This window comes from Herpailurus yagouaroundi, unplaced genomic scaffold (assembly GCF_014898765.1).
Source record: "Herpailurus yagouaroundi ecotype Mexico unplaced genomic scaffold, PumYag 77, whole genome shotgun sequence".
Classification (NCBI taxonomy): Eukaryota; Metazoa; Chordata; class Mammalia; order Carnivora; family Felidae; genus Herpailurus; species Herpailurus yagouaroundi.
The window spans coordinates 56058472-56071218 of record NW_024412388.1 but is presented as its reverse complement, the minus strand read 5'-3'; the positions used below and the strand labels follow the sequence as shown (position 1 = coordinate 56071218).

Below are 12747 nucleotides of genomic sequence, written 5' to 3'. Positions count from 1 at the left end.
CACTACATGAAAAGAGTTTGTTTATTGACAGATACTACATTAAACTCATTAAAAGAGAGGTCATTCTTACTCTCCAGAAGCTTTTGTGTAAATAAATATGACAACTATTCAGAAATGAACAGTTTTTGGTGGTACTGCCAGTGAAAGAACATCAGAATTATAGATTTGCCCTGAATTTTCAAATGTGATAGAAAGCCTCTACTGAAAGTCTCTTCTTTGTTTTTTTTTTTTTTTTTTTTGCAATTGTAAGACTGCTTTAACTACCCTAAACAGGAATTGGTAGAAAAAGTTATTTTTTTTCAATGTGTATTTATTTTTGACAGAGAGAGAGAGAGAGAGAGAGAGAGAGAGACAGAGACAGAGACAGAGACAGAGCATGAGTGGGTGAGGGGCAGAGAGCGAGGGAGACACAGAATCTGAAACAGGCTCCAGGCTCCGAGCTGTCAGCACAGAGCCCAATGCGGGGCTTGAACCCATGGACAGCGAGATCATGACCTGAGCCAAAGTCAGGCAGTCAACCGACTGAGCCACCCAGGTGCCCCAGAAGAAGTTATTTATATCAAATAAATGAAATACTAAAAATTCCCTATAAATGAAAAATTCTTTTTTATTTTTAGAACTGAAAAAGTCTCTCCCTCTTTCCTCACCCTATCCTACTTGCATATTTGTTCTCTGCATCTCTAATTTTCATTGATCTTAAGTAAAAAAGTAAGCTCCCAAAAAAGAAAAGGCAGGGAAAACGTCAGCCATTATTTTTTTACCATAGTTGAATTTGCTCATAAACACCCTCTGTTAAAATGCACTACCGTTTTAGTAAAACATTCATTCATGAAGTCAGCTTTGTGGTTACCTAGTCACTTAATGAGAAATGATATGATTGGACTCATGTTAATCAGTATAAATTAAATAAAATGCATATTAGTTACAGATATGGAACCAGATATACCCACTTAAAATGATAGAAGATTGACTACAAAAGACCAACTACCTGAACAATTGCCACGAATATATATTTCATCTGTAACTGAAAATTTAACCCATAAATCCTTCCACTGATTCAATTATAAAAATATCTTACCTATATTTGCTTTAGCCAACAACAACACAATGATAAAAATAAGTGCCAGTGAACACCCTCCATTTGTTTGTGCCATGAACAGTCAACTCTGGAACACACCTCTGTAATTTTCCTTGTAAAAGAAGACAAATTCATTCATGTTAAATACATTCAGAAAATACCAGGACCAACACCATTCAGAAAGGCTTAAAATGCCCCTTTAATTTCTCTGTATCATTAAGATTTGTTTTTTTTTTTTCTTTTTAAATGAAGTATACCTTAAAACTTGTAAACTGAAAATCTTAACCACCTCTAACCCCATTCACTTATGCTTCTTGGAGTTGGCAAAGGGTGGGAGAAGAGGTATGGCCTGTGGAGTCCTTTAGAACTGGGTTTAAGAACTCTGAGACTGGGAGCAAGTTACTTAACCTTCCGAGCCTCAGGTGCACACAAAAATTGTTTTCTTCCAAACAGGGTTGCACCATCATAGTCAAACATAATGGTGTTAAATCCCAAGACTAATGAGAATTTCTGATCTATTCATGTGCTTCCAGAACAGAAGATTAAAAAGTGGCTTATAACCCTCTCCTAGAACTTAGTGAAAAATTGATCTCTTTGGTCATAAGAAAGGGAGTTGTTTGAGTCTTCTACAGAAGTTCAATTTTACTTGTTTGTTTGCTTGTTTATTTATTATTCATTTATTTTATTAAGTATTCCTATCTCGAATGGTTCAGAAAATGCAAGCTGGTGATTTCTGATTGTTTCCAAATTTAAACCGAAGGAATGGTTCTACTAATCATTAGGGAATTCTCCAAATTCTATTTTAAGGTGGGCCAAAAATCCATAACATATGCTGGAAAGTTCTGCGATGTTAGGCTATTGGGAACCAGCCAATGCAAATGTTCACGTCTTACTCCCATGCCTAGAGATGTGCCAGAACATACTAGACATTCTCAGAAAAATTCACTTATTCCTTTAACAGGCTACCTTTCATGTGCCAGGCACAATGTTAAGTGCTAGAGATATAACAGTACTGCTCTAGTGTTTTTTGTTTGTTTGTTTACTTTTGTTTTTTAGTTTTGAGAGAGAGAGAGAGAGAGAGCGAGCAGGCAAGCATATGTGAGTAAGTAGGAGAGAGGAGCAGAGCACCAGGGAGGGAGGTGGGGGGAGAGGAAGGGAGACAGAGAGAATCTTAGTCAGGAGCCCTACACAGGACTTGATCCCACAACTCTGGGATCCTGACCTGAACCTAAATCAAGAGTTGGACGCTCAACCAACATAGCCACCCAGGTGCCCCGGCTCTAGTGGGTTTATAGAAATGTGCCCACGTGCCCCTTTAACTTTTCTACCTCTAGCCTAGTCATCACTCATCTTTTCAATAGTCTTTGCTGGTTGCTCTTCCTTCTCCTCCTGACTTTCAACTCTTGGAGGACCTCAGCTCACTCAAGACATTATTTTCTATTTCTACTCCCGCCCCAGGAGATCTCATCTGGTCACCCAGCTCCACATCTGGTCACCCGGCTCTAGAAATCATTTGTATGCTAATGCCTCTCAGATGCACATCTTCATCTCAGACTCCAGTGTTCCAGTCTGTCTCTTTGCATCACCTCTTGATCTCTAATAGTACTCAATATTAACATGTTCAGTTGGTCTCCCTTCTCCAAATTGGTTCTTTCCCTAGCCCTTTTTATTTCAGTAAATAACATTCTTGCCCCCTAAGTTGCTCAAAAACCTAGAAGTGGACCTTGAGTCCACTCTCTTTCTCATTCCCTACAACCAAGTCATCACTAAGTCTCATTAATTTTACCTCCAAAATATATTACAGATCAATCCACTTCTCTCCGTTTCTACTGTCCTCACCCTAGTCCAAAAGCCAGTCATCTCTCCCCTAGATGACTATAGTAGCTCCTTAATGTGTCTTTCCAATCCATCCTTACCCCTTTCTAGGTCATTTTCACATACTGACTACATTTTAGAAATATAAATAAGATTACATTATATGTTTCATACTACCACTATTCACAGCCCTTCAATATGTCTATCGTTGTTAGAATAAAATCCAAAATCCTCACCGCAGATGCTCTCTTGGGCAATGTATGGCCTCACTTCTCCTGTGTTGTCACCATCATTTGCCATACTTTTCTGCCTTGCTCACTCTGCTCCATTCATACTGGCTTTCAGACTGTGCCCCTAAATAAGGCATGTCTTTTGCTGCCCAGAGATTCTGCACTTTCCATTTCGTCTGCTAGAATCCTCTTCCTCTGTTTCTTAGTGGCTGGCTGACTTATATCCTTCAGATCTTAGATCATGTGTTACTTCCTCAGAGAGCCCCTCCCTGATCCCCTAGCCAAAGTGGTCTTGCCCAGCTACTTTCTACTCATCACCCTATTTATTGCTTCACGGTACAATCTGTAACTACTGTGTTTATTTACTTGACTACTTGTTTGTCATCTATTTTTGTGTGAGAATTTAAGCTACCATAAGAGCAGGAACACTGGCTCACTGCTCTATGCCAGCACCTAGCATCAGGAAAGAGTATTCAACAAACATTTATTAAAAGAAAGAAAAAGGGAGGAAGGGGAAAGAAATATGAGCTATTAAAAAACTCCTTATAAACATCCCTGTGGTAGGCAGAATAATGGCCCGCAAAAGATGTCCATGCCTTAATCCCTAGAACATGTGTATATATTACAATTCATGATAGAGGGACTTTGGAGATGTGATTACTGCTAAGGATCTGAGATGGGGAGAATATCCTGTGTTATTCAAATGAGCCCAATCTAATCAGGTGAGTCTTTAAAAGTAGATGAGAGAGGCGAAAATGTCAGTCAGGGAGCTATAATATGACAGGGACTGATATGAGAATCTACAGTGGCAGATTCAGGGGGGTGCCATGAGCCAAAGATTGTGGTGGCCTCTAGGATCTGAGGGTGGGTCTCAGTTTACAGAAAATATGAAATGTGTTTCTTATCGGTCTTGGTTTAAAATGTTTGAAAAACACTGATCTAAATTAAAAGCTGATAGTTTCCCTTTCTCTAAACATCCAGTCCAAGGTCACAGCCTACAATGGCCTCTGTGAGCTAATTTCTGTCTATATTACCAACCACATCCATCTCTACTCTCTAGCTGCTTAGTTTTCCTGCAACATCCTGTTGATGTTGTTCTCTTACTTTTCCACTGTTCTTAGAATGGCTAAATCTTTTTTTTAATTAAAAAAATTTTTTTAAGTTTATTTACTTTGAGGGAGAGAGAGTGTACACACAAGTGGGGGAGGGGTGGAGAGAAGGAGAGACAGAATCCCAAGCCATCATCGCAGAGCCCAATGCAAGGCTTGAACTCACAACCTGTGAGATCATGACCTGAGCCGAGATCGAGAGCCAGACACTTAACCGATTGTACCACCCAGGTACCCCTAGAATGGCTAAGTCTTATGCATCCATTCCAACTCAGCTCAGACACCTTTTAGTCAGCCATTCAATCAACAAATATGTATCAAGCAGTTGCTGTGTGGCAGGGGCTAGGGATAGAGTGAAGAACAAGATAGTGAGGGTTTCTGCTCTCATGGAACCAACGTTCTGGAATAAGGAGACAGAAAACAAATAAATAACAAATTCAGACAATGATAAAAGGAAACCACAAAAGAAGCTAAGGGGAGAGAAAGACTGGGGAGGAGAGAAGCTGGTCAATGCAAGAGGTGAAGTTGGAGCTGAGACTGGCACAAGCCAAGTGAAGACTCAGGATGAAGCCCAGAGGCAGAGGAACAAGCTGGCTATGGGTGAGTCACAGAAAAAAAAGGGCAGGTTGGCAGGGGAAGTGACTGTGGGGAGAATGGTAGGACATGAAATGGAGAAGAAGCCAGGAACCACATCTACCATGGGTTTGTTTACCATGGAAGGGAGCCTGGATTTTACTCTCAAATCTATAGGAAACCACTGATGTTTAATTCAACGTTTTTAAAAAAAATTATTTTTTTTCAACGTTTATTTATTTTTTTTCGGACAGAGAGAGACAGAGCATGAACGGGGGAGGGGCAGAGAGAGAGGGAGACACAGAATCGGAAACAGGCTCCAGGCTCTGAGCCATCAGCCCAGAGCCTGACGCGGGGCTCGAACTCACGGACCGCGAGATCGTGACCTGGCTGAAGTCGGACGCTTAACTGACTGCGCCACCCAGGCGCCCCTAAAAAAAATTATTTAACTGAGTTTTAATTGGGGATAAGTCAAGGTGTTACAAGATATGAATTACATTAAACAAACACATGCAAAGGCAAAAAAAACAAACAAAAACGTTAGTCTTGGCCTCGTGTATGGGGACCAGAGTAAAGCCAGCAGACCAGTAGTGTCTATTCATGTAGTGTCTATTTTATTTCTATTTTAATGTAACTACAACTACATTAAATCTGATTCTGCCACATCATGGCTGACATCATTAATAGTAAGTTTTTCTTTATTACCACTACCTTAGTTACTTCATTAAAATTTGGAATATTCTAGCATAAAGAAAATTACAAACTGAATGAGAAGACAACTAGAAGATGATTGGATTATGAACAAACAGTTACATAGGGGATTAAATAAATTTCTGCTTCTTGACTATAAGGGGTATCTACAGGGTATCTTTCAATATGCTTTGCAATTTATGGAGCTATGACATTATCCAAATAAATAAAATAGTAATAGCAAAATATTTAATTAGTTATAAGAATGTTTTAAATGTATAAATATGAAATATGCATATATAAAACACATATTAAATATGTACATAAAAAATATATATGAAATATACATATATGAAATACACACACACACACACACACACACACACACACACACACCCCTATATATGAAATAGGCAAATTAGAGGATAGAGTTGAGTTTATATAGTACATTGAGTTTGCTCAAACACGTGTTTGCTCATTTTCTTTGAATACCCAGTAAAATAGTTTCTCCTCTTATAAGAAACTCAGAACCCCAAGACCTTCAAGTAAATGAGGTATCTTCTAATAAAATGAAACTTCCTATCAACTGTAAACATCTTTCAGACAGTCTGCCTGGAGAGTTGATATTAAAACTACAACTCTATCTTGAATCAGAAAATCAAAGAGAATGCTGCCTCACTGACTCGTCACTGACCCATCACTCAAGTTGTGACAGTTTCCACACAGTGAAAATACTAGTGAGGGGGACAAGGATGAGCCAGAAATACTACAACTGGCAGGAAGGCAGAAGCAAGGATAACTCCCCGGTGAGTATCTTCCTCTGTTGCTCCAGGAAGAAGCACAAAATACACATTACTGCAAAACTGTATTTTAGTAGGCTAGGAAAAACCCTTACCACAGGTGATAACTGCATGTAGGCAGGAGCACTTCTTACTTCCACATTACTTTACTTAACATGGTAGCACTATGTTAAGTTCAAGGGGGCAGTGTAGTATTGTGGAAAAGAAAAAAGCTAGTGAACCTTAGTTCCACTGTGCACTATTAACTGTAAGAGTGCCATTTCCTCATTCTTACAGTGCATACAGTAATAGGAACCTGGACAAAGTTACTGGGAAGATTAATATGATAGTGTCATGGACCTATGAGATTACCTAGAACAAAATAGGCACTCCACTGAGGCTAGCTCCCATTTTCCCTTCTGGGTCCTGCTTTTGCATCTCTCTCTCTCTCTCTCTCTCTCTCTCTCTCTCTCTCTCTCTCTCTCTCAAGCAGGGGAGGGGCAGAGAGAGGGAGAGAATCCCAAGCAGGCTCCCCACCGTCAGCACAGAGCTCAACATGGAGCTTGAACTCGTGAACTGTGAGATCATGACCTGAGCCCAAACCAAGAGTCGGAAGCTTACTGACTGAGCCACCCAGGCACCCCAATGGATGTCTTTTCTAAATCACTTATGACTTTTACTACACTGGAACTATACGTTTTGTAAAACTAGGTTTAAAAAAAATCATATGCTAGGCTATCTTTCTTTTTTTTTTTAATGTTTATTTCTGAGAGAGAGAGAGAGAGAGAGAGAAAGAGAAAGAGAGAGAGCAGGGGAGGTGCAGAGAGAGAGAGGGAGGCACAGAATCCAAAGCAGGCTCCAGGCTCTGAGCTGTCAGCACAGAGCCCCACATGGCTCTAACTCACAGACTTCAAGATGATGACCTGAGCCGAAGTCAATGCTTAATTGACTGAGTCACCTGGGTGCCCTGAGGCTATCTTTATTCTTAACCCTAGTATCAAATACTTGAATAAGTCAGAGGAGGAAGGCACTTCAAAGGTTAGCTAGTCACTGCCATGATCCTGCTGCTCTTACCCTCCAACAGCTGACATTTCAGTCTGGGACACTGCAGAACAACCAAATGATGTTCTAGATGTCTATCAAGGTTGACTCTCTTACAAATGCATACTATTAATTACCCAGTTGACTCAATGAGGTGGAGTACAAAATCCTTCCCTTCTGCTGGCAAAGCTACTTATAGACATGTCTTAGTGGTGGCATCTCAGTACAAAGACAACACTTTGGAGGTTATATATTTCACCTTCCCCATTTTACAGATAGATAAGTCAAGGTTTAGAGAAAAGAGGGGGACTTGCCAAATGTTATTAATAGCAGAATCGAGATCAGAACATAGATTTTCTGGTTTCTAATCTAACATTACTGCAAGCATGTGAGACTGCTTCTGATTAGTAGCAACAGTAGCAGCGTAATAGTAAAAATAGTGCTAATGTTAATTCTACCGTCAAAACTAATGCCTAGTTTATTGATTTCTTACTATATTCCAGGCACAATGCACATTACATGCATTCTTTATCATACCCACTAGTAAAGCAGTTATAATGCCTTATGCTTTAATCTTCACAGCTTGAATCATTCTGATGCCCCCTTCCCTTCCTCAAAAGAGAATGAGACAAACAAATACAAAAACAGTATAGAGACAATATGTAACCACCTCTAATGATCTATTCCACTAGGATGATGGAAAAGGAAAATCAAATTCACCAAGTAGCAAGCTTGCAACTTAGCCATTGGAGTCAACCTTCTTCTCCATGACTTTTCATGAGCTAAGTCATGAAAAAGAACAGTCTCCTGACTGAAGCATTATCTCCTTTTTCCTTCTGAGTCTGCCATTTGGTGAAAAAAATCTCACAAGCTCTAACATGGACAAATGCTGTGCTGTCTGACCCTGATCATCAAATCAGTCTCCTTATCATGTCATGTTAGGTGATGTGACTGGCAAGGAAAGTAACATCAACTTAAACCTCTCTGCTTTTTCTTCTTTCTACCCAATAGCCCCAACACACTTTACATCAACAAACTAGACAGACACTGTTTTCCTTTCTCGAGAGCAGCTGAGGCTCCCTAGAATTTCCTCCAGTCTCACTGGTAAGCATTTGTACTCCTAACTTTACCTATAATACGTAGGCACATTCTTTTCTTGCTTGAAAGCAGGAGACTTCTGAAGTGTTTCTGAAGTGTTGGTCCTTTTTTTTTTTTTTTTAAATTCTGTTGGAGGGTTTTCTTCTTTCCCTCTTTATGACCTCTTCATCATTTTTCTTAACAAAAGTTCCTTTACACATTTTCCCCTTCTTTTATATTTTTCTGAAATGTTCTTCTGTTAATTCTATTTGCCTTTATTTCCATTTCAGATATATCACACTGGACATAATAGACAGACTCTTGAAATACTGCATATAAATAAATTAATTTAAAGGGCATAAGGGAATCTTATCTCAACCCTGGAATCATTTGTACTGTGAACTGTCTTATAAATTGAACAAGCATTTCATTTTGTAGAGATTTCATTTTGTAGAGAACTACAAAAAAGAAATAAAAGAAACAAGACATGGATGGAGTCCTGAAGAAATAAGGTACTCTCAAGTCAATTGGTGTTATTTGCTTTGTTTCCTGTTTTCTTTCTTTGATTAGCTCCACAAGCCAACAATTTTCATACCACTTAAGTTTTTATTTTTTTTGAGTTTTTAAATTTATTTTGAGAGAGACGGAGATGGCATGAGCAGGGGAGGGGGAGAGAGAGAGAAGGAAAGAGAGGATCCCAAGCAGGCTCCGTGCTGCCAGTGAGGAGCCCGATACGGGGCTTGAACTCACAAACTATGAGGTTATGACCTGAGCCAAAACCAAGAATTGGTTGCATAACCGACTGAGCCACCCAGATGCCCTGCACTTGTTAAGTTTTAACAATCCAACCTTCTTGGGGCAACTGGGTGGCTCAGTTGGTCAAGTGTCCAACTTTTGATCTCAGCTTAGGTCATGAACTCATGGTTCATGAGTTCAAGCGCTGCATCAGGCTCTGTGGTGACAGCATGGGCCTGCTTGGGGTTCTCTCTCTCCCCTCTCTCTCTGTCCCTACCCCACTTGTGCTCTTTCTCCCTCTCTCAAAATAAATAAATAAACTTAAAAAAAAAATCCAACCTTCTCTATTTTCACCCTCCGTATCCTTCTAGAGCTATAAATAAAATAAGTCATTGTCTTTCAGGAAGGATGATGTACTGGGAAGAGCATGGTGCCTGGGGCTTGAGGCCTGGGTGCCTGGTTCCTCCATTTCTACCTGTGTCACCATCCCAAGTAACTTCACATTTCAAAGCCTCTTTTCCTTGTTTGAAAAATGGCAACTGACATTTATTGAGAAAATTAAATTTCTTTTACTAACTTTTTTTCCTTAGTTTATTGGAAGGGTTTCTCCTTGGTCTTCCTCAATCTTGAAGTCTCTATTTATGGACAGTGGCAGAGGGTGGGGGGTTCACCTTTGCATCTTGGGTATTATTATTTTTGGATTCTGGCAAGCTTTGCTTCACCTTGTAACCTCAACCATGGAGTCTTTTCATAAAGTGCTACGAGGCATCAAAAATATTAAAGCACATTACAATTACTTTGTTTAAAGAATTTTCTAGGAATTTCACAATTAAAGATAATTGGAGGCACACTGCCAGGGGGTGGGGTGAACTGAGACTAGTGATCATCTTTCCACAATGTTCCTAAAGGTTTCTAACATAAATGAAAAATTCAGGTGAAGTCTCTACACAAACAACTCCATGTCTCAACATCTCTGCCTGATGTTTTACTCAATGTTTACCTTTTCCTGCGCATATCACTGTAAAAGAGATGTAAATTAAGATTCTAATCTTCATCATCTTTTACAGGCATTTACTTAGCAATTTATCACGATGCAGAGCATACATTTGAGTTGTTAATATTAGATCATCTGCTATATAAACTATTGGTATCTCTATGCTACAGGTGGGAAATCCTCAAGTTGACCAAGTTAACACAGAAAAGCCAGAAGTGGGGCACCTGAGTGGCTCAGTCAGTTAAGCATTTGACTCTTGATTTCAGCTCAGGTCATGATTTGGCGGTTCGGGAGTTGGAGCCTTGCATCGGTCTCTGTGCTGACAGCTCAGAGCCTGCTTGGGATTCTCTCTCTCCCTCACTTTCTGCCCCACCCCCACTTTCTCTCTCTGTCTCAAAACAAACTTAAAAAAAAAGGAAAACCCAGAAGTAAATTCAAAATTAGATAAATTAGAACTGCCTTCCATACTTGAGTTTCCTCATTTGTAAAATGAGAATAAAAATAGCACCGACGTCACAAGATTATTGTGGAGATTAAATGAGCAGCTCTTATTACAGTGCCTGGTATATATCAAGAGTTCCATAAATATTATCTGCTTTTATTATTATAAGAAAAAAGGATAATATCACCTACTTTTCAAGGATATTATCAGAATTGTTGGACAGGCTTGCTTTTTGACCTTTCTCTTTGCCTATTCATCTGACTCATCACTGAAAGATTAATTTGATTAAAGCTAGATCCCATACCTTCCTTGTAATAGGTGACTTTATGCCACCTATCACCCATGACATACTAAGTGTTCTCATAATTATTGTCTTCTCAAACAGTTTTCATTTCTTGAGGACAGGAACTGGGTCTTACATTTCTTTATATTTCTACAGTGACCAGCACAATGTCTTGAACATAATAGCTGTTCAATACATATTTGTATTAAAAAAAATCATTGTTTCCATTAGCAAAGAGCACCACAAGATTCCAAGAACAAAAGGCACTGGACAAACCTTCTTTGGGATTGGGCTTTCTTTTTACATGGGTCTGCACAAATTTACATGTAGAAGTTGAGAGCAGTGCTGTGAGTGTAATTACAAAGATGACAGATAACTGGCCAGAGGACAAAGCAGGTATACTAATACAAAAATAAGTCCACACTTGAGAAATAATGTGCAAAATCTACTATACTGAGAGGATTCTTCTCCCATAAAAACCTTACATATGCTTTAGAATTTTTTTCACCCTGAAACTCATTCTAACACATGATTCAGAGCTTGCCAAAATTTGGAAACTGACCGTCCTATGTAATCATCATGACATTCAAGAAACAAGACACATCAACAAAGAAAGTTGCAGACTCTTATAGAGTGTTTCATGCCTAACAAAGTACTACTGGTAATGATTGAGGATTTTACTTTACAATGCGGAACGAGTGTCAGCTCTTAGCCACTAAGGTTATATGTTGGACAGAGAAACAGGGCACTGTACCATTTCCAGTTAATGGGCAATGAGAATATAATGTTTGTCCAAGTGGAAGTGGATATAATGTTATGAGCCAGCAAGAAGCACGAAGTTTGGAGCCAGGAACTTGTAACTCACCATCTCTGTGAAAGCAGGGAAGTTTCCGTATCTGTAAAGTGAGAACACTGATAGCCACTTCACCTACTTTTAAAAGAATTATAAAGGATCACAAAATACACTCAAAGGCCAGGTACATAGTAGAGGCTCAGCAAAGACTTTTATCTACAGAGGATATACACACAAGGGATTATAACAATTATCCAGAGGTGAGGGATAAAGATTAATTTTGTCCTGTTCTCTGGACATACCTGGGTAAAGTCTTTTGTATGTTTCTGGGTTATGAAGTTTAAGATGTCCATCTAATCATGCAGATACTTAATCTCTTATAATGCTTATACTTGTGCCCCCTAACCAGCTGAGAAGAGCCTTCCCAAAGACATTCCTCAAATGAGGAAATTGAGTCTGGCCGGTGGCTAGCCAGTGGGCTGGGCTTGCCCTTCCACGAGCAGCTAACGCGCCAGGTAGGGACTCCAGGTGTGTCTATGGGAAAGTGCTGCTGCTGATGGGACAGTACACCCACCACGCGAGACTTAAGACTGCAATGCCTTAGAAAAGGCCCATTTTCTAGCCCGAGTCACGCCAACACTGGACCCCGAGTCGTGCCTTCAGCCCTTTCCCCAGATGCCAGCCCTCCCTGCCCCACACACCCACCATTCTGCGTCCCGTGAGGCTCACTCAGCCTGAGCGCCCTCTCCCCTCCTTCTGGCCGAACCCCAACCTGGCACCCTCAAATGCACATCAGCACCCAGAGAGCGAGAACCTTGACGAGGAGAACTCCCAGCCGCACCCAATGCCCCGGGAGAGGCGAGGCACGAAGCCCGGGCATTCAGACACCCAGCTAAGTCCGTGTCCCGGGGTCCCCGGCGCCCCCACCCCATTCGAGCCCCTGGTCACTCACCGCGCGTCGCCGGTATGAGGGCGGGGCTGGGGCTGGCGAGGCCCCCGCGGCCCCGGCGCTCGCGCTCGGGGCGCACGTGTGGCTCTAGCCCTGGGCGTCCCGGCGCCAGCGCGCGCCCTGCTGCCGCCGCCCCCGCCACGTGCGGCTGGTCGACCC

At 40.7% G+C, this 12747-nt stretch overlaps 1 protein-coding gene across 2 annotated transcripts in view; it reads right to left on the bottom strand.

Moving 5' to 3' along the window:
* Nucleotides 1-12692, bottom strand: part of IL12RB2 (interleukin 12 receptor subunit beta 2) — a 78401-nt gene extending 65709 nt beyond the window's left edge. For both annotated transcript variants that reach the window (XM_040470586.1, XM_040470587.1), the window contains exons 1-2: nucleotides 12592-12692; nucleotides 1079-1190 (exon numbers count right to left, since the gene is read on the bottom strand). In XM_040470586.1, coding sequence (XP_040326520.1) covers nucleotides 1079-1154 — 76 coding nt within the window. In that variant the 5' untranslated portion in view covers nucleotides 1155-1190; nucleotides 12592-12692. The remainder of the gene's footprint in view (nucleotides 1-1078; nucleotides 1191-12591) is intronic.
* Nucleotides 12693-12747: the final 55 nt, after the last annotated feature.